Source organism: Cavia porcellus, unplaced genomic scaffold (genome assembly GCF_034190915.1).
Source record: "Cavia porcellus strain 051 isolate PalLab524CR breed Dunkin Hartley unplaced genomic scaffold, mCavPor4.1 scaffold_16, whole genome shotgun sequence".
Taxonomy (NCBI): Eukaryota; Metazoa; Chordata; class Mammalia; order Rodentia; family Caviidae; genus Cavia; species Cavia porcellus.
This window is the reverse complement of record NW_026947499.1, coordinates 7,744,734-7,765,980: the sequence shown is the minus strand read 5'-3', so window position 1 is coordinate 7,765,980 and position 21,247 is coordinate 7,744,734. Positions and strand designations below refer to the sequence as shown.

The following is a 21,247-nucleotide window of genomic DNA, read 5'->3' as shown; positions in this document are numbered from 1 at the left end:
GGGCGGTGGCGCGCATCGCGACGTGGGCATGGGCCTGGGGTTCGAGTCGAGGGTGTGGCTGGAGAGGAGGCGCAGGCGCCACGCTGAGTTGGTTCTTTAGCTCGGGAAGCGGCAGAGGCTCGGGGTGGGGCGGCGGCGCTGTCACTTCAGCACCAGGAAGTAGGTGGTCCAGCCGGCCAGCAGCAGTGCCCCGACCAGCACCGTGTAGCTGAGCAGCACGAAGGCCAGCAGCTCCCGCAGCAGCTGCAGCACGTGGACGGCGGGCGAGGCCGGCATCGCCTGGGGAAGCGGGGAGCTGAGAGCTGGTAGCCACCGACACGGGCACCGCTGCCTCCCACGCCGCCCCTTCATCTCGAGGCGAGGTGGCAGCAGTCAGCGCTGGAGGCCTGGCCCTCTTCCCGCCATTCCTGCATTTTTAATGTTGCTAATGGCGGGCAGAGTCAAGCTTTCCCTTCGCGCAAGCTTTGGTTCCCTGAAGCTCCCAGATTCTGCCTGGAGCCTCGGGAATCACCCTATGCCCCCTGCACCCCCGGGTCACCCTTCCAGCCCCAGGTCACCCCTGCAGCCTCCAGACTCCACCCCTGCAGCTCCCAGGCCCCACTTGCACCCTCCAGCCCCCCAATTCAGCCCACAAAACACCGCTGCAGCCCCCAGTCTCCTCTGCAGCTCCCAGATCCTCTCTGCAGCCCTCAACTTCCTGGGCTGCAGGCTGAGCGCGAGAAGGGGGCACCAAGCTCTGAGGTCTGTCCCCTCCACGTGCCCCCGTGCACTATCCCAGCCCTGCTGACCCTCCTCAGATGTCCTCTGATTTTGGCAGCCCATGTCCCTGGCCACAGGTCCCCTCAGTGCTGCCACTGACTTGTCACCCGGTTTCACTCACTCGTCGAAGTTGCCGGACTCCTGCCTGAAGCAGCCTGCAGCTCCTTGGTCTGTGTGGATGGCTGGCTGCGCACTCCAGCGATCCAGGCAGCTCTGAGGTCTTCAGGCAGCAGCCGCACTCAATAATAGGTGTGGTCTAGCGGCCAATTACGAGCGCCGCGTGGTCCCTGGGCGCTGAGGAGCTGCAGAGGGCAGCAGGCAGTCCCGAGCCAGGCGGGCACTGCAACCCTGTTTGCCCTCTGCCTGTCTTCTCTGTAAAGGTGAGGCCCATGGGCGTCACACCTAGGAGCATCTCAAGCCTACTCTTGCCCTGCCTGTCTAGGTGGGCTGTCATGCCAACAATGCTAACAGCAGCAGCCCCATGTACTCCGTCTGGGGACCGAACTGCACATCCACTCCTGACTGAAGCGAACCCTGCTGTTTCAAAGCACAGGCAAGCATGAACAAGCACATATGCGCCCGCAGACGCGTGCTTTGGTGCTCAAGTGCTCAGCAGTGTTTGCCTAATTCAGAGTTTATCCCTTCCCAGACTCGTTACACAGGTGTCCACCCAGTGCATCCAACTTCAGCTCTGCCACATGTGAGGCAAAAGGGCCCAGCTGAGGACGCAACACCTGCCCAGAATTAACAAGGAAGGAAAGCATGCACAAATTCTATGCTGCTTTTTAGTATTTCACTTGAACCAAGTATTAAAAGACTATTTTTGACCTTGGTGGGAGAACCAAGAGTGTGGACATCAACCCTCTTATAAACATCATCATCCAGGAGCAAATGGCTCCTTAATTTAATCAGGATCTCTTATTATCAAATCATTGCCTCAGCTGCAGCCTGACTGAAAACAGGAGCAGAACATTATCAAGCTGCTCAGGAAGTCAGTAAGTAGTAATTGCTCCCCCAGAGAACCGGTCATCTGAAGGGCTCCCGTGTCCTGCCTGGTTACCGGAAAAGAAAAGATACCTCACTCGTCTCCAAAGTGACAGATGCAGAAGCCAGGCTGCCTGATTTGTTCCCTTTGGGGTCTGACATCCTTCAAAAGCGGTCCCCCAAGGGATTTGGTCTACACGCTGCAGCCACGTCTCACTCCTGGCTGGGGGCACCTTACCACAGTGGGGTACACGAAGCTAAGAAACAACAGAGCCTAAGACTGGCACGAATCTGTTTAGAAACAGGACTCTGAGAAGTTTTGTATCATTGCTTTTTCAGTTTTTGACCAAAAGGGAACCTCTGTTTCCTACAGTATGTCACTGTGAAACAACCCAAGGCACTGTACTCTGGAGGACAGTTCACCGTCTGCAGGAGACAGGTCCACATGATGTCCCCATTCCTGTGACTTGACAGCTCTCTCAGAGCCCCCACTTCCTGTTTCAGACACCTGATTCTTTCAGTAGTTTTAAAAGTACTTTTGTTTGGCCGGGGATTTAGCTCAGCGGCACAAGAACCTGCCTTGCAAGCAGGCAGTTGTGCATTTGATCCCCAGTACCGATTAAAAAAAAAAGTGCTTGAATTCAATTTTCCTGAATACAGAATTTCCTCCTGTGACAGGCCAGTCTGGGGAGGGGGTGGGAACTGAACCCCAAACCTCTCACAGGCAAAGCACAGCCACGCCCCACCCCTGTGGGTCTCTAATGTTCAACTGAGCCCAGGGCAGGGAGCAGCAGCACCGCCCCCCCCCCCCAATCACCTCCACTTCCAGGGAGGCCAGGGCTCCAGAGGAACAGGACCCACAGCAAGACCTTCCCAGTTCTCTCCAAGAATTAAACGTCCTGTGCTTAATCTTTGCTCCCCTAACCATTACTTTCTTGCTCCACAATGAAAGCACAGTTATTTCTCTGTCGGCCAAGAATTAAAACCATGTAAGACACAGAACTGTCTCTGCAGACTTCTCCTCTGAGGGGACTGCTTGTGTAGCACAACTGTCTGCCTCCCCAACTAGACGGAAGCCAGGCATGATGGAAACAACCTGCCTGCTCCAGGAATAAACACACCATTCACATTCCCCGTCTGACAAGGGCACGGTGCTCAGAGACAAAGGCGGCTTCCAGGATGCACTGACCTTACGCAAAGGCACACAATGCACAGTTACCCACCGCTTTCTACTGGTGTACAAATGAGGTGCCTGGTGTTTCTAAATCTTCTGCTAAATGCATTTTCAGGAGCTGATCTGCTATGCTTGACAAGCAGTCTTGAAAGAACACAGACACCAGACTCTCAGACTCTGCACCGGAGGGGCAGGGTAGGTTCATTCTCTGAAGCAGCTGAAGCTCACACGGCCAGGGCCCAAAGTATACACTGATCTCCCGGGATGACAAGTGTGGTAACAAGTGCTTGAAAAAGGATTCTCTAAAATAAGAATGGCTTTCCAGTTGGGAATAGTTCTCCATTTCCAAATAATGTCAAGCACAAATTAATTCCACGAGAAACTCATCTTTTAAAACATTATCCTCCAATGGTGTTTTGAAATTTTTATTTTTTTCTCTTTGAAATAAAATGCACTGGAAAAATACATAAACATCACCTCTGCTGCCTCTTCATTCTTACACTAAATAGGTTTTTGTTTGGAAACAGGGTCTCATTTTGTAGCCCAGGCTGGCCTCACCCCTGCTGTTTTCTTAAAAATCCATAATGTCTACCACTCATAACATGCAATGTAGCTATCAGAATGCCACTGTAATCCCAGTACTCGGGAGGCTGAAGCAAGAGGACTGCCATGAGTTCGAGGCCAGCCTGGGCTACATAGTGAAACCCTGTATCTAAAAACCAAAAAAAGAAGAAAAAAGAAAAAATTTCCACTAGTGAGAAGGAGACAGAAAATGTGCAAGTTGTGATTAATAAGGGAAACCAAAACAGGAATGTGACCCAGCAACGCTGGGGACCAGCTGACTTTGCTGGATACCTGGGCGTGGCAGGAAAGCCATCCACGTGGCCACCCGCTGTGCTCTTAACTCCCCTGGACACTGGGGTGAGGCGGGAGGTGGGGAACACACATGGATCTCTGAACTCTCCGCTCTCCATCACAGCCAACAGTGCCCAGCAGGAGTGGCGGCTGTGGCTGCTGGACTCTGTCAATGAGATCCATCAGGTGTGTCCAAGGTCACCAGGCCAGGGACTGAAACAGAGCTAGGTATCCACAAACAAAATGGATGGAGAGGGTGAGTCCGTGTGGCCCCAGACGACCGTGTGGCATTACCATGGAGACAGAGTGGCCAGATGCCCAAGGAATAACAGTTCCACTGCTCATGGTGGAACCAACTAGAAGCTGAGCCCAGGACGGATGGGGAATAAAAACAACATCTCCTTGGCAGCAGCTATCACAGAAATTCCTGGAGTCACCAACACAGGCGCTAAGGGAGTGTCTTTGATGGCGGAATTACCTGGAAGCTGCTCCCCATTATTCTGTTCCTCGGGGTAGAAAGTGCTTGACAGGCATGGCACCACACAGGCAGCTGACCGCAGAGCGTGCACCTTGTTTCTGGTAAGAATCTATGCAAGCTCTTCCTTCTTGAAGGAACAAAATTTGCTCAGCGATCAGACAGGAGCGAAGTTAGAGACACAAACACAAGGAGCCTTCCTCTTGAGGAGGAGTCATGCTGGGACAGCGACATCGGCTCCAGACCTCAACGCACAGCCACTGCCACACACCCCAGGTGCGGCGTCTTCCAGAAATACAGCCCCTTGGACCAGGGCCCGGACTTTCCATTCTGACCTCCCCGGTCTCTACTCTCCTACTTTAAGAACCTCCTCCATCTGGGGGGCCGTAAGGATCCTCCGTCCCCACATCCTGCTGTAATGCCAGGGGCCTCGCATGAAGACCATGAGCTTAAAAAATTCAAAACCCGTATCTCTTTTACCCAGGGCAATACAGTCCTCCTCTTCTTTCTTCAAATAATTAAGAACCCAAATGGGAAGCAGGCAGGAGAAAACACTAGCACAAGAAACAGACTCCGAGGCGAGGCCGCTGGACTCGGTTCCCTCTGCAGGGCTTCCCTTTCTCTCAGTGTCTCCTTCAGGGAGGCAGCTGCTGTGCAGTGCCCTCCGCGTGTCCTGGGACATCCTAGAAAGGTTTTTCCATCAGCGCCTCTATCCAGCTGGTCCCGTTCATTAGCTTGGTGGTGGCAATGACGTACTCTGTGCCTCCATCTTCCAGCTGGGACAGAAAGCGCAGGGCGGCGATTTCAGCAAACGTTACACCCCCAAGGAAAAATATCAAGGTGACTCGGTTTTCCCCAGGTTGCCCTGCAATGTAAACATTTCAGAAATTAGAGGTATTACAGGTGCTTGTCTTTCTGATTTAAAATATTTTTTTTGCACTGCTAGGAATAGAAGGGTCACATGCAGCTTGGCACAGAACCCCTGAAACTGCAGCACGCTGACTTTGCTCTCAGAACCTTTTCTGACTTTGGAGAGGCTCGAGGCAGACTGGAAGCTGTGGCTCCCGAGGGCGGGACACTATAGGCATCAGTGAGGAGTCAAAGGGGGGGATCTGAGTGTGACTCTCAAGCACTTCACGCCCCTTCTACACCGCGACTCCACAACACACACCGACAGCCCGGGACCACTGTGGATGCTGCACAGAACTCACGTTTCTTCTGCAGCCCCGTGGGCAGCGGCTGGCGCTCCTCGAAGTGGGGCCCCGGGAGGATGCGGAGCACTTCCTCGATGCTGCGCCAGCCCGGCCGGGACAGCAGCTGGGCCAGTCGCACGCTGAGCGGTGCATAGCCACTGTACACGTAGGATATGTCTGTAGGGTTCTGTGCATAATGAAAGGGAAAAAGAACCTGTAGGCAGCAGAGGCCGAGAGCATCTCTGGTCCTCTGAGAAATCCAAGGTGTGGCGGGAGGACAGAAACTGATGATGCTCTGGCAAAGTCCTGTTCCAACCCCCCTAGACTAGCTGACCTGAATCTCAAAAAGCTGCTCAAGGCAGCTTGGAGTACTAAAGATGAAAAACTGCTGGGTTTGGCCTTCGAGCTGAACAACAGTGCACAGCACCTCTAAATCCTGCAACTGTACTGTTAACTGTACTGTACTGTTAGCGATTACCCTGCAGCAGGGAATAAACCAAAGGATAAACACACAAACTACAACCCTGTCGAAGCAAAAGGCTAGAAATGACCTGAATTTTTACTTTCCTTTACAAACAAGGTGTGGCCTCAGACCACTGCGGAGACACTGGGGGTGTAGGTTAGCAGTAGAAAGCTGTGAGCACTTAGCATGCCCAGGGCCCTGAGCTCAATTCCCCGAACAGAAAGCACAGAAAGAAACAAAAACTCCCTCAGTAGCAACTGAACAGAATTAGCAGAAATGAGGTAGATCAATGAAGGATCTTGGCGATCACCCCCTAAGTGGTGTGGGTGGATTTAGGGGAACAGCAGTCAGTACAGCAAGGAAAGCTGAGCTAACACATACACGATAACATGCACAATTAAGGGAATCTATTTCCCTACTGGGAAAAATAATCCAGTCTTGCTGCTGCTGGAGAACGGTCTAGCTATAAGCCCTTATTGCTAAAGATAGCCCAATAAAGATCTTTATGGAAAACCAAAAACAACAATGAGAAGATGAAGTCTAGAAACACTACAAGAAACAGTGAATGTTAAAGGTGGTGGACCCCACTCTGCAGATCTGCAAGGAGCGGCCTCTGCAGGAGCACGGCTGTGTGCAGGGAAGCGCCCTCACCGCTTGCCTTAGTCCTGGACAGCTGTGTTGCTCAGGCAAAGGGATTCCATGCGCACCTCCTGGGCTGCCCTCCTTCCCCCGGGGCCATGTGCCTCCCCGCACCCCCAGGTTTCCAGATGGACTCCCTCTCCTGGCCCCACAGGCCTCGCAGGGAAGAGCTCCCACAGCCCAGCTCTCCTGGCCAGGCACATCTTTATTTATTCATCTGCCCTCGAAGACCACGTTCCCTACTGAGCTTCTGATGGACACAACACACGAATGCGTTTCGAGTTCAAAAGCACAAGAGAACTATTTTCCGAAAGACAGCTGTGTCGACTAAGTGACTGTGTGTCACCTCCACACGCTTTGTAACCATAACCAGGCAGCGCCGGCGTGACACTCACTTGCTCATTGACGTCGTCCATCCAGAGGCGGAGCGTCTTCCGAATGGTGGGGTAACTGTTCCTGCCCCCCGTCTGCGGTTTCAGCAGGCCAGCCTTCTCCAGGTTGTGCAAGGTCAGGATGTGCTCGTAGCCGTAGGTCTGCAAGAGAAGTCACCAGCTCTGACGTCAGGTCAGAAGGACGTCTGCAATTCTCAGAACAGCTCACTTCCAAGTCAGTCTGTTACCAGGCTCCAGCAATGACTGCTGCTGAGCACGGGACGGAGCGCAGGGACGAACCGCACGGACGCTGTCTGCCATTCCTGGCAACCCAGCCCTCTCTCCCTGCGGGCTTACAGTATTCACAGTCAGAATTACTGTGGGCAACCGAAGCATCACAGAAAGTATAACACACAAGAGATATAATTACTACCGAAAAAGAAAGGCAGAGCGGGAAAGCCAATCAGAAGAATTTCTGGATATTCTTTTAAGACAAAAAGATGGTAATAAAGTAGAGTTTTGGTTTTGGCTTTAGTTTTGGGTGTGTGTGTTGAGACAAGGTCTCAATGTAGTTCAGGCTGGACTTGAACTCAATATGAGCACAGCCAGGCCTCGAACTCAAGGCAACCCTCCTGCCTCAGCCTCCTGAGTCCTTAGATAACAGGAATGGGCCATCATGCCTGGCTTACATAACCCCTTGTATGAGCTGAGCATTGTCCTAAGCACTTCCTATTAGCTCAGTCCCCTTGTGACCCCAAGAGGCAGTTGTAACTATCTCTACTTAACACGGACGTTTAGGGACTTGCCTAAGGTCACCAGTGACAGCAGAGCTGGGCCCCTGGCCAGTCTCACCCTGCCACACATAAGCACTCAAAGCTGAACAAATGGAAGGAGACAAACCTAATTTTTGGCACGAGTCACTTCTACGGAGGAAGGCAGAGACGCACTCAGGGTTGGAGATGCAGGGATTCTGCCCTGCACTCCTGCGCTGTTGGATTATTAGAACGTACATTACACGTGAAACTTAAGAAAGCCGAGTGACCCACTTCCAGGAGCCCAGAGATCTCTCAGGACCTCTCTCTCCATAAACTCTTTCCACTTGTGAACAAAAGAAATCCAAACCCAGCCTGGCAAGTTAGCACTTAGCAAGGTACTGTCAAAAGAATTAGAACAAAGCGAAAGAAACACAAACACAAAAAGTTCAGTGCAAAGGTCCTGGCTTCAATCCCTGATTCAAAAGTAAAACAACAAAAGCATAATAAATTCATGAGCACTTAATTTTAACAGTAATACATTCCCTCCCAGTGACTGATAATAGCAAATAAATACTGTCTAAGGCATATTCAAACAGAAGGGAAATTTTTAAAATGGCAGTGGGATTTTCCTCATTCTAAAGTAAGACTTAAGCCTATTAAGCAACTATTGTCAGAAATTTACAAGAAGTTCTCTTTCTTCATAACCTTATGAATGAGTGCTAGATCCAAGTGACCTGGGTTTTGGTGCTGGCTCTGCCATCAACTAGGTGGGTGACCTTGGGAGGTACATCTTTGTCTATGGCTCAGATTTTCACCTAAAATGAAGATTCCAATAGCTAAGACACAGGGTTGTATTAACTGCATACACATACAGCTCCTGTAACAGACAACAGAATAATTCCTCTAGGTACTGAAAAATTAAAAGGCCAGTGATAGTAAAACATACCAAAACAGCAGCTTTGTGAAATACTTTTTAAAGGAATGTTTTCCCATTTGGCAAACTAAAAAATTTAAAATACACTTACCTGGAGGATTTCTCTTTTGTAATAATCCAAAACCTTCTGCTTGAGTCCGCTGTTGCACACGGACTGGAGGCAAACCAGCCGTAGCACTTTGATCAGTGGGTGCTTTTGGGCGATACAGTCCTCAATGTAATTGTTGACCTAGAAACAAAGTACACACATAGTTTATCTGCTTCACTGACTTCAAGAATTTGATATTTACGCTTACTTTTCTAAGTCCCAGAAAGGAAATGTACAGGAAGATGATCAGTTCTTTTCTCTCCCTCCCTGGCCCCTGTGCAAGGCAGTTTACCACCCTGGGCCACTGGGCAAACACACCAGCTAGCAGACCAAACCCCAGGGGCGCAGGGCAGCAAGGACACCACCAGCCACTTGCAGGGCCTGCTCCAAGACATCACTGTGGATGCCACGTGAAAGGCTACCGCATGCCCGGGGCTTCTGTGACCTCACCGACCTCCAGGATAGTGGCAACTTACCTAGAGCAGAGTAATAGGAATACTTCTAGAAGGTGGGGATCTTCATACATTTAATTAAGAAATTTAATAGAGCAAAACATTTAAAGAAACATTATAAAAAAATATCAAGTTTTGTTTTGGGCGGTCCTGGGGATTGAATCTAGGGCCTCAGGCATGCGAGGGAGCTGCCCCGCCGCTGAGCTAATTCTCAGCCCCAAAAGCAAAGATCTTCTTTATCTACTATAGTGCTGAAAAATCCTGAATTTCAGGGAACAGTTCTCATCTCACCATGTGCTACCAAACTGTCACATAAAAAGTAATGCTAACTTCTGTGCTTTGATAAAATTCGTATTTTCTTTTTTGTCTTTTTCCTTTTTATCGGTACTGGGGATCGAACTCACAACTGCCTGCTTGCAAGGCAGGCACTTATGCCACTGAGCTAAATCCCCAGCCCCCAAAATTCGAATTTTCACATGTTGCACTTGTTCATAAACTTAGGCAAGGTATAAAAATCAGAGCAATTGATTACTTGGCTGTAGTTATGTCTGATAAACTGTCCATCATTTTTTAGAGTGGTTTATGGTCTACATACCTTATCAGTGTCTATTCCAGACATAAACTCCTGTTCCATTGTTAATTTATCAAAGAAGTCTTCAGAAGCTGAAATGCAATTAATATATTTGCCGCTTAGAAACTCAATAAATGTTCACTTATTTGAAGGGTGTACTTTTATACGTGAAGCATGATTAAGAAACAAAACATAGGGGCTGGGGATTTAGCTCAGTGGCGTAAGTGCCTGCCTTGTAAGCAGGCAGTCGTGAGTTCGATCCCTGGTAAAAAGGAAAAAGACAAAAAAAAAAAAAAAAAACATGTAAAAAAGAAAGAGAGTCTGAGTTCAAATCATCAACCAAAGAGACTTGTCTAAGAAACATGGAAAACCTAAAACTCTGAACAAAATCACATTTGACATAGCTGACTACTGTACTCTTTTGCTGTCCCTAGAATTTAAATACAAATGTTAGAATTTTGCATGATGAGTATATCCATGAAAACAAATGTCCCAAGAGTTTTGCTGTTTTTAGGCTAGCTTTCAAACTGGTAACATTCGTCCTGCCTCATCCTCCCGAGTGCTGGGACTACAGGCATGCACTACACCATGTACTCCTACCTTGTGATTTATTTAAGATTCAAAGTATACTACATAGGGCTGGGGACATAGCTCAGTGGCACAGGCACCTGCCTGGCAAGCATGAGGCCATGAGCTCGCTTTCCAGTGTGTTTGATGTAAAGCTGAGCTTTATCAAAATATTCAAGTTTGGCTCTCTGTACCAATTCTGCAGACAATTTTCCAGGGAAAGCTAAAACTCCAAAGAAACACTGTTGCTCTAATTAAAAAGTTCTTCATGATGTGGGGAGGGGGAACTAGACTAAACTGCCTCTTGTTATTATGGGGACAATCTCAGGGATCAATTTCTTCTGTTTTTCCAAATATTCCGTCACCTACTTAATCATAAAATGAGTTAACCATAATGGGCTACCCTTATATCCAACACAGAGAGGCACACCAAGGTCAAAGCAGAGCTGAGCCATGAAGAAGGGGCCGTGTATACAAGAGGCCTTGGGTTCCAGGCCCAGCACCGCTCCCTGGAGAAAACCCGGAGCTGACTTTCCCAGGGAAGCACCAGGGTGCCGCTGACCAGGGTGCTGGACGCTGCGCGTGTAAGTTTGCCCCAGCAGAAAGAACTGTGCCCCAGGGGTACAGGGGTACTTACTGGTCACGTCTTTGATGAGCTCTGCGATGGAGGTGTGGTTTGCGAGCGAGCCCCTGGCTGCCTGCATGTGGGGCAGCTGGGACACGAACTGCTTGATCTCCCCCACTGTCTTGGCATTGTGCCGCTCCTGCGGGGCAGAGGCAGCTCTCAGGCAGGGCAGCCACTTCTGGGGCCGTCTAGTTTGTAATGATGTGAAGGAAAAATGCAAATGCCAAAACTGGGTCCACCCGAGTTTCAATGTTATTCTGCGTAACAGAAAAATAAACGCACCATAGCAAGAGTTCCAGGGGCCCAATTCTCATGTTTGTGCTTCTCTAGAGAGCAACACCTATGATCCTCTTCTGCAGTCAGCAGCTCACACAGTGCGAGGACGCCCCAGAGTCAGTGGGCATCCGACCGTTACTGAGGGATGGTGTTAGTTAAGTCATACAAATTTCTGATTAAAAATCTAAAATGGCTGGGCGCAAACCAAGCCTGAAATTCTAGTACTCAAGATGTTGAGGCAGGAGGACTGCCATGAGTTCAAGGCCACCCTGCGCTACATAGTGACTTCAAGGCCAGCTTGAACTACACAGTGAGACTCTGTCATAAAAACCAAAAACTAAAATGGAAAAATTAGGTTGTGTGCAGAAGGGACCACAACCAGTAAAGAACTTCCTATGTGATAGGGACAGATCTGGCCCTGCTGCCAAGCCTTAATCCTGAGTCCTGCCAATAAACAAAGTGCATCCCGCTTAGCAATGAGGATACATTGAGGGGCAAACAGTCTTGACTAAAAGCATGAAGAGAAATCTGAAGTCACTTAATATATGTAATTCCTGAGCTGAGCGTGGTGGCTCACACCTGTGATCTAAGCACTGGGGAGGCTGAGGCAGGAGGATCATTTTAAGTTTGAGACCAGCCTGGGCTACAAAGTGAGCTCAAGGCCAGCCTAAACTGCATAGTGAGAGCCTGGCTCAAAAAACCACACACAGAGACAAAAATATATATATAATTCCTCACAACAGTAAAAACCTGGAACTACACACTCAGAAAAAGGTTAAGCCTTTAAAAACTTCTAATTTGTATCTCTAAAGTCTAAATATTCAGTTTATCAGCTTTCTGAATTCCCCTGTTTTAGAGAGGAGCTTAGCATGAATAAACCAGTGCCGGGGCAAGACCAGGCAGGAAGGTGCTAACAAGCCTCCGATCAGAGCTCTGGGCTGCCAGGCTCGGGATCCATTATCACCTGCCATGTATGCAGGGTCCCCATGGCATGGTGAGCCTCTGTGCTACCCCAGGGGCGCTTTTGTTCTTAGTACAGCTGGCTTCCTCTTCGGTGAGGTGGGAAGCGGAGGAAGGGCATGATGACAGTGATCATGATAAAAGCTTACGAACTGCACACACCTTGGTGGCCCCACAACCTCTAAAAACAGGAGAAAACTTAACACAGCCCTTTCCATTGTGGGGCTGGGAAGCTGGTTTTTGGGTTTTGAGACAGGGTTTTGCTATGTAGTGCAGGCTGGCCTCAAACTCACTGTGTAGCCCAGGCTGGCCTTGAACTCACAGTGATCCTCCTGCCTCAGTCTCCTGAGTGCTGGGATGACAGACAGGTACCACCATGCTCAGCCCTGGAAAGGTTTACGAGAAAGAAAACCTTCTGAATCGGCAGCTGCTGAGGGTGGGAAGGATGTGGTGACACTGAAGCCCTACCTGAGCCAGTCTTTTCTCAGAGTGGACACTCAGGGCCAGCAGGGAGTCTCACCTCAAAGGCCGCAGAGATGATCTTAGCCTTCTTGCTGAGCACGGAGCCCACTGCGTTGAAGTTCTTGTCTCGGATCTCGGCGTAGAGCTCCTCTGCCGAGTTGAGCTGCAGCTTCTTGGCCTCTGTGGGGAGCTCCTTCCCACCATCACCCTGCTTCTTAGGCGCGAATTTCTCTGGGGGTAACTTCACATAGCCTGCACAGGGGAAGGACCAGTACGGCTCCAGTGTGCAATGACTGAGGACCCAATCACCAAGTTCCTGGGCGCAAACCCCAATTTCTGTCTCCTCAGAGAATGGAAGACAGCTTTAGGGGCAACGGCACAGGTGCTGAGTTTCTATTTCCCATATGGAAGCACAGATCCTGTGACTGTGGTTTTGTTTGGTACCGGGGATTGAACTCACAGCCTCGTGCTTGCCAGGCAGATGCTTGTGCTGCTGAGCTAAATCCTCGGTCCAAGAAGCTGTGACTCTGTACTACAGAAACAGGAGCTCTAATTTTCTTTGCAGCAACAGTGACCTATTCCTAAAATTAGGCTTTAGCCACTTTTCCACTCAAATCTACAGAGCTTACCTGCACTGTCTCCCCTGGAGGTCATGCCCCACCAGCATGCTAAGGAGCATGGCAACAGAAAAACACAAACAAAACAGAAAATATCGCACAGCACATGGAGTAAGGGAAGACAATGGCAGCTTTCTGGGTGTTTCATTCTCAGTAAAACTTGTTTGGTTCTATACATATGGGCGTGCGTACCCACCTGTATGTTAGCACTGGGTGGTGATAGAAAACAATATATATACACATGTCATAAAACATGTTTTTTTGGGGGGGTACTAAGTACCTGAACTCAGGACCTTGCGCTTGCTAGACAGGAACTTGTGCCACTGAGCTATATCCCCAGCCCTAAAATATATTTCTTATTGTGGGCTGCAGTCCAAGAGTTTCAGCGGCAATCCAGACGGTTGGGCCTAGTGTCACATGCTTGTAATCCCAGCACTTGGGAGGCTGAGGCAGGAGGATCAACATAAGTTTGAGGCCAGCCTGGGCTACACAATGAATTCAAGGCCAGCCTGACCTGCATAGTCAGACCCTGTCTCAAAACACCAAACAAAATGACTTTTTAACTGGGCTCAATGCCATCTGCCTGTGATCCCAGCCAATCAGGAAGAGTGAGGCAGGAAACGGTCCAGCCTGAGCAACTTAGCAGGAGCCTATCTTAAAATAAAATTTCTACAAATGGCTGGGAGGTAGCTCACTGATAGAGTTACTCTGAATCTGAGATGCTCACAACTGCTAAATAAATAAATTTTTAAAATATTTTTTAAAAAATAAAATGATGAGCCGGGCGTAGTAGCTCATGCCTGTAATCCCAGCACTCAGGAGGCTGAGGCAGGAGGATTGTTTTGAGTTCGAGACTAGCCTGGGCTACAAAGTGAGCTCAAGACCAATCTAAACTGCATAGTGAGACCCTGTCTCAAAAAAGACAAAAAACAAACAAATAAATAAAAATAAAATGACCCTTTGGAATCACTGTCTCATCATTCCTCATCCAGTTATTTTCCTTTGAGTAGGGAAATTTTACATATTATAGACATACACGCATACAAAATATACAACTGAAGTTTGGTTGTACACTTTTCCATTTTTCACCTTTATTGATTTAATGGTTCCTTGATGTTTCATAATGATCTCAAAATTCAGATTATTTAGAAAATTCAGGAAAATAAATGACAGATTTTTTTACAAACCTGCCTGATCTCTATTTTTGGAACAATTCCTCAAGGGACATCCTCAGACTGGATTTTCTTGGAACCAAGAGTTAAAGTTTTACATATGGCTAAACTGCTTCTAAAGAGTTTAATCTACATTTTAAAACCATTACTAAAAGTGTCTTTAGATTCAAACAAACCTGAAATATACAACACAAAAATGGTATCCTCCACATAAAGGACATTTCTGTCGAATGAACTACCACTAAAAACAGATGTCACTTCACTTACTGTTCTGAATGCCATAAATTTCGTCAATGAGCCCTTCATAGGTGAGCTGCGTAGCCAGAGGTGTCAGTAAATCCACATTTCGATCAAGCAGCAAGAGGTTATCAAAAACAGGAAATACTGAATTCTGGCTTCCTGTGAACTCTCTCTTCATCCTGATCATCATGTTGGCCACTTGCTGGAAACAAAATATGGGATCAGGTGGGGCCTCCTGGGCACTGGATTTTTTAATTCAGCTAAAAACAGGACAATCAAAAGAATTAAAACCTTAAAAAAATAAAGAGGAAAACTGTAAAAGTTTCAAGAAACTTAAATAAATAAGAAACTTAAGAACTTCACATTATTTAAGCTTAACTTTCAGAAGCTTAAAAAATAAATAGCAATCAGGGCCAGAGATACAGCTCAGTGGCATAATCACCTGTCTTGCAAGCACAAGGTCCTGAGTTCAATTCCCACTACCAAGAAAAAAGAAAGAAAGAAAGAAAAGAATAGAACAGAAGGGGCTGGGGATTTAGCTCAGCGGCATAAGCTCCTGCCTTGCAAGCAGGCGGTCGTGAGTTCGATCCCTGGTACCGATAAAAATGAAAAAGACAAAAAAAAAAAAAAAAAAAAAGAATAGGACAGAAATATATAGCAATCAAAGAGCATGTACTGGGCTGGAGATTTAGCTCATCTGGAGCGCACTTACCTAGCATGCTCCAGGCTCTGGGCTTGACTCCCAGCAACACACACAGACAGACAGACAGTACTTGCTGGCCACCCATGCCAGCACACTTTGGCACTGACAGCAGCCACACCCAGGGGGCACAGCAGCGGACAGTCTGCGCATGTCACTCAGGGAAGCTGTGTTCTACACAGTCACTCCTGACACCGAATTAGCCAGCGCTGAAGCGCTGCTCACAGGAGACACACGCTGAGGAACCCGAGCCCCACCACGACTCTCATCACTGTCAAAGCACAGCTTTGCTTTCCATGTTGACAGACGTGCCTGCCCTAGTGGGTGTGTTGAGCCAGTCACACTGAGCACACACGGCATCTTCTCAATCAGACCCCAGAGAGCCGGGCGGAAGACCAAAGGACACTTGGCTTGGGCCCAAGAGCTGAACCACAGCAGCAAAGTCGCCTTGCTGAGCAGACCTTCACCTGGGACAAATTCCTCACCACTCTGCACCCACAGAGCACTGGGAAACCCACCTGGGGTGACATCTGCACGGAGCGAAGACACAAAGTCCCACACACCATTCCCACATGCCAAGGCCCGGCTGCATCTTTCAGGCCCCAGCATGGGGGCCAGGAGCCTCCCTTCCCCACCCCAGATGCTCCTGGTTCTCACCCGGGCGCATTCCCCTTTCCCAAAGATCTGGGGGATCGTTCCATATAGGGCTTGCAGGGTCATCAGCCCCTTGGCCGCGTGGTACAGGCTCGTCTGATCACCCTCCAGGTAGCACTCCTGTGGGGAAAAAGGTCAGTCACTGGGATCCAGAGTCCCTTCATGGGCACTGCCAGATGCCTGCTGTATTTATGGACAATAAAACCATTTCCCAGCTGGGCATGGTGGCATACACCTGTGATCCCAGCACTCAGGAGGCTGAAGCAGGAGGATCACTGCAAATTCGAGGCCAGCCTGGGGCACAAAGGGAGTTCAAGGCCAGGCTGAATTGCATAGTGAAATCTTGTCTCAAAACAACAACAACAACAACAAAAAAAAAAAAAAAAACCCCAAAAACAAAAAAAAAAAAACAATTCCTGCTTTCTCGGGACACTCAGACTACAGTTTCCCGCAGGGCCAGCCATGGAACCGTGCTCCCCGGCACGGGTGCAGAGAAGTGTGCAGCCGCATCAGCTCGCCTTGAAAGCCTGATGGATAAAGGCTGCATCTTACTCAGGAGGCTGAGGCAGGAGGATCAGAAAGTCTGGTGAGCCTGGGCAACTTAGCAAGATCTTGCTTCAAAATAAAAAATAAAAAGGGGTGGGGATATAGTCAGTAGTAAAGTATCCTGGAGTCTATCACCAGTAGTGTCAAAAAAAAGAAAGACAAATACGATGTAAAGTATGCTGCAGGTATGGGCTCAATGCACCACAAGTAAAAAATGATACAACCAGGCATGGTGGTGCACGCCTGTAATTCCAGCACTCAGGAGGCTGAGGCAGGAGGACTGCATTGAGTTAAAAGCCGACCAGGCCTCTATGGTGAGGTCAAGGCTGGCCTGGACCATACAGTAAAATCCTGACTCGGAAACAAACAATATGTTCTGTAAAGTGTTAAAAAAAAGACTTCATGCACTTCCCCCAAAATGCACAAAGCCAGCAGGGACACAGCAGAGGTGCTCAGCTCACTGGGTCTAGGCCCCCAGGCCACCTTGATCTGACTTCTAGCTGTGTCACCTGGCTGTGGCCCAGGCTGGGGAGGTGACCTCTTGGGGCTGCAGTCTATGCATCCACAGAACAAGGCATGTTCCACAGGGCAGGGGCAAAATGAGAAAAGGACCTCCGCATTAACCCCAGCACTGAAACACCGCCCACGCTTGGACACCACTTGCTGGGATTCTTTTAAATCATCATCAAGCACTTCTAAGCCACAATGGCGCCTGATGCTGGGACCTCAGAGTCAAGTTCAAAAAGCCAACCTGGCAGACACAGCGAGGTCAAGGCTGCCTGGGTTCAAAAGCACCGCCCCAGTGTCCACAGCGGGCAGGGCCAGGAACAGGAAGGGGGGCCTAGGGACCGAGGGAGGGAGGGAGGGAAATGGCAGGAAAGGAATGTCATGATGAGTGTCACCAAAGCACTGTACATCATGCACTTTAACGGAGGATGCTGAGACACCTTTCCTGAAAAAATTACTTAAAACTCCTGATCAGCGCTAAAATGAAAACTAAAGGGAAAAAACATTGGAACATTTCTTTTTTTTGAGACAAGATCTTGCTATGTAGTTCAGCCAGGCCTTGAACTTACTGTGTAGCCCAGGCTGCTCTCGAACTCATGGCAATCCTCCTGCCTCAGCCTCCTGAGTGCTAGGCCTGCAGGTGTGAGCCACCACACCCAGCTAAAAGAGAACATCTCAAACATCAAAAAACATAGGTAATGAGCCTCAGCTTCACAGGATCATGAAAACGAAATACAGAGACACTTCCCTACTCACATATTCGGCGAAAGAGTCTGTCAGGAAAATGCCAAACTTACTTTGAATGCAGCCTCTGACTCCATGGACAAGAGATCCCCATCGAATGGGATGAGATCTAAACTGTACTCTTCCCTGTGGATAAAGGATCCCAAAACACCCAGGTCCTTCAACCGCTGTTCACATAGCAAGCTACGGCGCGGCACAAACAAAATGTGGAAATCTCTTGCTGGGCCACGTCTATCTTCACTGCAAAAGAAAGAAGGAGGTTAGATTAAATGCTCAGAAGGGGTCAGACACTATCTGTCATGTTTTATGCCTGGTTCCTGCTGCACATCAGCCCCAGAACCCTGGTCAAGTAAACAAGAACACTGTCTCTCAGGCTCAGAGGGTCACAGCTCCATGCTTTCTTTCTTCTATCCCCAACAGGAAGGCGGCCCTGAGTCACAGCCAGTACTTTGTGGCTTACCTTCTGGCATTCTCTCAAGCCATTAGAGGGCATTAAGCCCTTGGGTTGATTAAAACAGGATCCCAGTGTCTTACGGAAAACAAATGGCTCTTTAACCCGACCAATGCAACTGACAGTCTCCTATTAAACTGTGAGGCCACTCCTGACTCCCACCCTCTTCCCTTGTTCTCAGCGGACTCCAGAAATAGCTCAGAGGCTTTTAAGATTTAAGAAGCTGCATCAATCAATTGTACCGGAGTGCAGACTAGGCAGAGAGAACTTCCTCTACAGAGTGAATGCTACATTAAATTTTCATTGACTTACTTGTTTTGCTTATGAGATTCAGGCCTGTTACAGTCAGTAATTGAAAAACAAGCATTAGAAGATTTAAAAAAAAAATAGCCCTTTGTTCTGACACAGGTTTAAACTTTTAGCTATTTCAAAAGAATGAGGTTATGTATAAGGCCCATACTGTTTAGAACAACTTCACAAGTTTCCCACCCACCATCCCCTTTTAAAAACTGTTAGCCTATTTCAAGACAAGATATCACTGTGTAGCCCAGGCTGGCCTTGCACTTGCAGCAATGTTCCTGCCTCTGCCTCCCCAGTGCTGAGAGCTCCCATCTCCCTTTTGCACTGTTCTATCTCTGCCCAGTTTTCCCAAAGACCACTCCACTGCAGCACTCCCACTCCGGCAGGAGTGGGAGCCTGTGAGGAGGGGCTCAGGGTGCTAAAACTATTATAACGCTCAGCCTTTTTTACCCAACACAAGCGCTGAGGTACCTGAGCACATTTTCAGCAATTATATCCATCAGTTCTAGCCTGGGTCTGACAAAAAAAATAATATTCTTGACATCAGCTGCCGGCAAACGACTTCCTTTAAGTGTGAACATTTTTTCCACTTCATGTTCCTAGGAGAAAACATGCACAGATGATTAACCAAAACTGGAATTTTACTTATCACTTTCAGGATCAAAAATCATTCATGCTCCCAATCAAACACATGGTCATAGCTTATTATTAAAATCCAAGACACACACATGCTTTCTGATAAAGTCACAGCTATTGCATTGGCATTCAAATGACTCCAACATGAACTAGTGAAGACACAGGTAATCGTCACATAGTTTAATGCCAAGATCTGCAAGGACCACTGCACAGAAAACATTAATTGCCTGTTAGTATCAGTGTTTGTAATGATCACATAGTTTTGCAAGGAAATGTAAAATTCTACCACTGCTCAAGTTCAGAATGATTAATTCTGGAACAACACCCACAGAGCTTATTTACCTTCAGTAGTGAATACTGGGCAATCAGGCCAAAGGGTCCCGTGAGGTACTCATCCCAAACTATTGCCTGTAAGAGGAGAGAAACAGTCTCTTACTACAGACTTAGGAATTTCAATAGCAACAGGAAGCAGTGGTCATTCACAGCAGGCATATTTCCTTCAAACTCAAGTTTTAAAAAGTGTAACTGGCATTGGGCATGGTGGCACACATCTATAATCTTAGCACTCAGAAAGCTGAGGCAGGAGGGTTGCTTTGAGTTCAAGCCATTCTGGGATATACAGTGAGTTCAAGGCCAACCTGAACTACATAGTGAGACAAAGGTCATGCTTGGATTTTACAGTGCAAGTGAGTCAAGACTTTAAACTAGGACTTTCTGCTGTAGGCCCTCTAAGTATTTCTACTACTAAACTGGTTACATTTTTTCTTTAATTGAAAATATTAAATACCTGTAGATTAACCTTCAGTTGCAAGAAACAATACAGATCTGTGCCTTCAGCCCAGTTTCCCCCAGTAGTAACATGTTGCAAAGCTACAGCACAATATTACATACAGGTCTCGACAATGATTCAATCTATGATCTCAGATTTCAGAATCATTTGCTGAATTAAACGGGGCTTCTATATGCTTCTCCGTGCTCTCAATGGCTGCAAGCAACCACTGTATTTCTTGAGTCTAACTAAGTCTGGTTCTTGAAGTTCCTCAATCTTCCTTTATGAGAAATGCTGCCAGCGGAATGATAGATCATTCCAAAACAACAGAGAGGCGGCCACTCTTTAAGGGGCTTTTCAGTCACTAGCCGGAAGTGGTGGCTCACACCTGTAATCCCAGCACTTGGGAGGCTGAGGCAGGAGATCCCTGCGATTTCGAGACCAGCCTTTGGGCTACAAAGTGAGCTCACGGCCACTGCACAGCGAGACCCTGTCTCAAAAAGACAAAAAAAAAAAAAAAAAGCTTTTCAGTCCCTGATCCAGTTATCTGCCTCTCCTGTGAGCTCGGTGCTCTAACAGGGTAATTCATCCTATTTTAGGAAGGCCGAGTTAAAACCCCCAACAACTACATCTTCTCATCTTTTCTGTGTGCACGCTCTAAGACGTCGGTGCTTCAGAGACTTGTGAAGCTGGGTTTGTACTAGCGCGTACGGTCATGGCAACAAATGGACACCGGGCCATCTACATCCCTGGGCCGGGCGCGCCCCTCCGGTCCCACAGCAAAGACATTGAGCTGCTTCTCCAGACCTGGGGAAGACCCGGCACAAAGTGGTTCGCCAGAAACTGAGACACAGCAGAAGCCTATTCTACTGTCTCAGAACAGACGCGGGGGCACGCCGCCTCTAGGCCTCCTGCCTCGTCGCCGTCGCCCGCAGTAGCTGCAGTAGAAGGGTCCCCAGGCTCGCTTCCTACAAGCCCTGCAGACCTCATACACAGCAAGCTCAGGAGCTCCAGCAACCGGATTAGGCCAAGCCGGACCAGGCGAGGCGGGAGTGGGGTCGCCGTCCCGTGCCCCTCACCTTGCTCCCCGCGCACTTGTCCAAGAATTCGCGCAGCTCGCGACGCACAGCTTCGCGCAGTACATTGAGGTTCACTCGCCCGTAGGACAAGTGTGCCGCCATCTTGCTCCGCGGCCCGTTCCCTGGGTGAGGCCCGGGCGCGGTCACCTGACGGCGCGTCCACGTGACCCGGGCCGCCGACGCACACTACGCGGGGATCTAGTGCGGTCCTAGTGTCCGCCGCTTTTTC

The 21,247-nt window shown here is 48.6% G+C and overlaps 2 protein-coding genes across 2 annotated transcripts; both read right to left on the bottom strand.

The window, feature by feature from the left end:
- Positions 1–64: 64 nt before the first annotated feature.
- LOC134470612 (uncharacterized) lies at positions 65–3,174 on the bottom strand. The gene is made up of 2 exons (XM_063225578.1): positions 881–3,174; positions 65–279 (listed from the first exon to the last, which is right to left on the bottom strand). Exon 2 carries the CDS (start codon positions 274–276, stop codon positions 142–144), a length of 135 nt encoding a protein of 44 aa, XP_063081648.1. The 5' UTR covers positions 277–279; positions 881–3,174; the 3' UTR covers positions 65–141.
- Positions 3,175–3,326: 152 nt separating this feature from the next.
- On the bottom strand, positions 3,327–21,174 carry Vps33a (VPS33A core subunit of CORVET and HOPS complexes). Its single transcript, XM_003462918.5, has 13 exons — positions 21,019–21,174; positions 19,513–19,578; positions 19,006–19,133; positions 17,837–18,023; positions 15,990–16,106; positions 14,660–14,834; positions 12,662–12,855; positions 10,918–11,044; positions 9,738–9,805; positions 8,694–8,831; positions 6,938–7,075; positions 5,459–5,627; positions 3,327–5,112 (listed from the first exon to the last, which is right to left on the bottom strand). Exons 1-13 carry the CDS (start codon positions 21,118–21,120, stop codon positions 4,931–4,933), a joined length of 1,791 nt encoding a protein of 596 aa, XP_003462966.1. The 5' UTR covers positions 21,121–21,174; the 3' UTR covers positions 3,327–4,930.
- Positions 21,175–21,247: the final 73 nt, after the last annotated feature.

Coding starts and splice junctions, on each gene's coding strand:
- LOC134470612 (XM_063225578.1), bottom strand. CDS start 276: ATGCCGGCCTCGCCCGCCGTCCACGTGCTGCAGCTGCTGCGGGAGCTG.
- Vps33a (XM_003462918.5), bottom strand. CDS start 21,120: ATGGCGGCACACTTGTCCTACGGGCGAGTGAACCTCAATGTACTGCGC. Junction 18,024..19,005: donor ATTGCTGAAAATGTGCTCAG/GTACCTCAGCGC, acceptor TTTCTTTTGCAG/TGAAGATAGACGTGGCCCAG. Junction 12,856..14,659: donor AATTTATGGCATTCAGAACA/GTAAGTGAAGTG, acceptor TCCCCTGTGCAG/GCTATGTGAAGTTACCCCCA.